At 43.6% G+C, this 715-nt stretch overlaps 1 protein-coding gene across 1 annotated transcript; it reads right to left on the reverse strand.

Annotated features, from left to right (window-relative positions):
- Positions 1 to 14: 14 nt before the first annotated feature.
- LOC115285021 (olfactory receptor 13D1-like) lies at positions 15 to 707 on the reverse strand (the record flags this gene model as incomplete). Its single annotated transcript, XM_029931440.1, has 1 exon — positions 15 to 707. A coding segment is annotated over one exon (693 nt), but the record flags the coding sequence as incomplete, so codon positions are not given.
- Between the last annotated feature and the right edge of the window lie 8 nt (positions 708 to 715).

A 715-nucleotide genomic window follows, 5' to 3' on the forward strand; every position in this document is an offset into this window, starting at 1 on the left:
GATATCAAAGCCTTTCATGGTTTCAATAAATTCAGGTGTCTGCTTAGGACTTTCTTCATGGCTTCTTTCACCTCTTTATTCCTCAGGCTGTAGATGATGGGATTCCACAAAGGGGTTACCACTCCATAAGACAGTCCAATGATCTCATCAGAAGGGTTTGTGTCCTTTGACTTGGGCTTCATGTACATAAAAAGGGCTGAGCCATAGAATAAGATAACCACAGTCAGGTGGGCAGAACAGGTAGAAAAAGCTTTCTTTCTCCCTTCAGCAGAATTAATTCTCAGGATGGAAGAGAGAATAAAAACATAGGAAATGAAAATTAACAGCAGAGGAATCACCAGTAAAACAGTACTTCCCACAGTCATGATGAACACATTCATTGAAATGTCTGCACACACGAGTTTGAGAAGGGCCAGGATCTCACAGGTAAGATGGTCAATGACATTATTCCCACAGAAAGGCAATATCATTGTCATGACTGTTTGCACTAAGGAGTTCAGACAGCCTATGATCCAGGACCAAGCAGCCATGTGCACATAGAGCACCCTGTGCATGATGATGGGGTACCTCAGTGGGTTGCAGATGGCCACATATCGATCATAGGCCATCATAGCCAAGAGAACACACTCAGTGGAGCCCAAACCAAGGGAGAGAGCCATCTGCAGAGCACAGCCCATGAAGGAGATAGATTTTCTCTCAGACTTTACTATGATAA

This window comes from Suricata suricatta, unplaced genomic scaffold (genome assembly GCF_006229205.1).
Source record: "Suricata suricatta isolate VVHF042 unplaced genomic scaffold, meerkat_22Aug2017_6uvM2_HiC HiC_scaffold_34009, whole genome shotgun sequence".
Taxonomy (NCBI): domain Eukaryota; kingdom Metazoa; phylum Chordata; class Mammalia; order Carnivora; family Herpestidae; genus Suricata; species Suricata suricatta.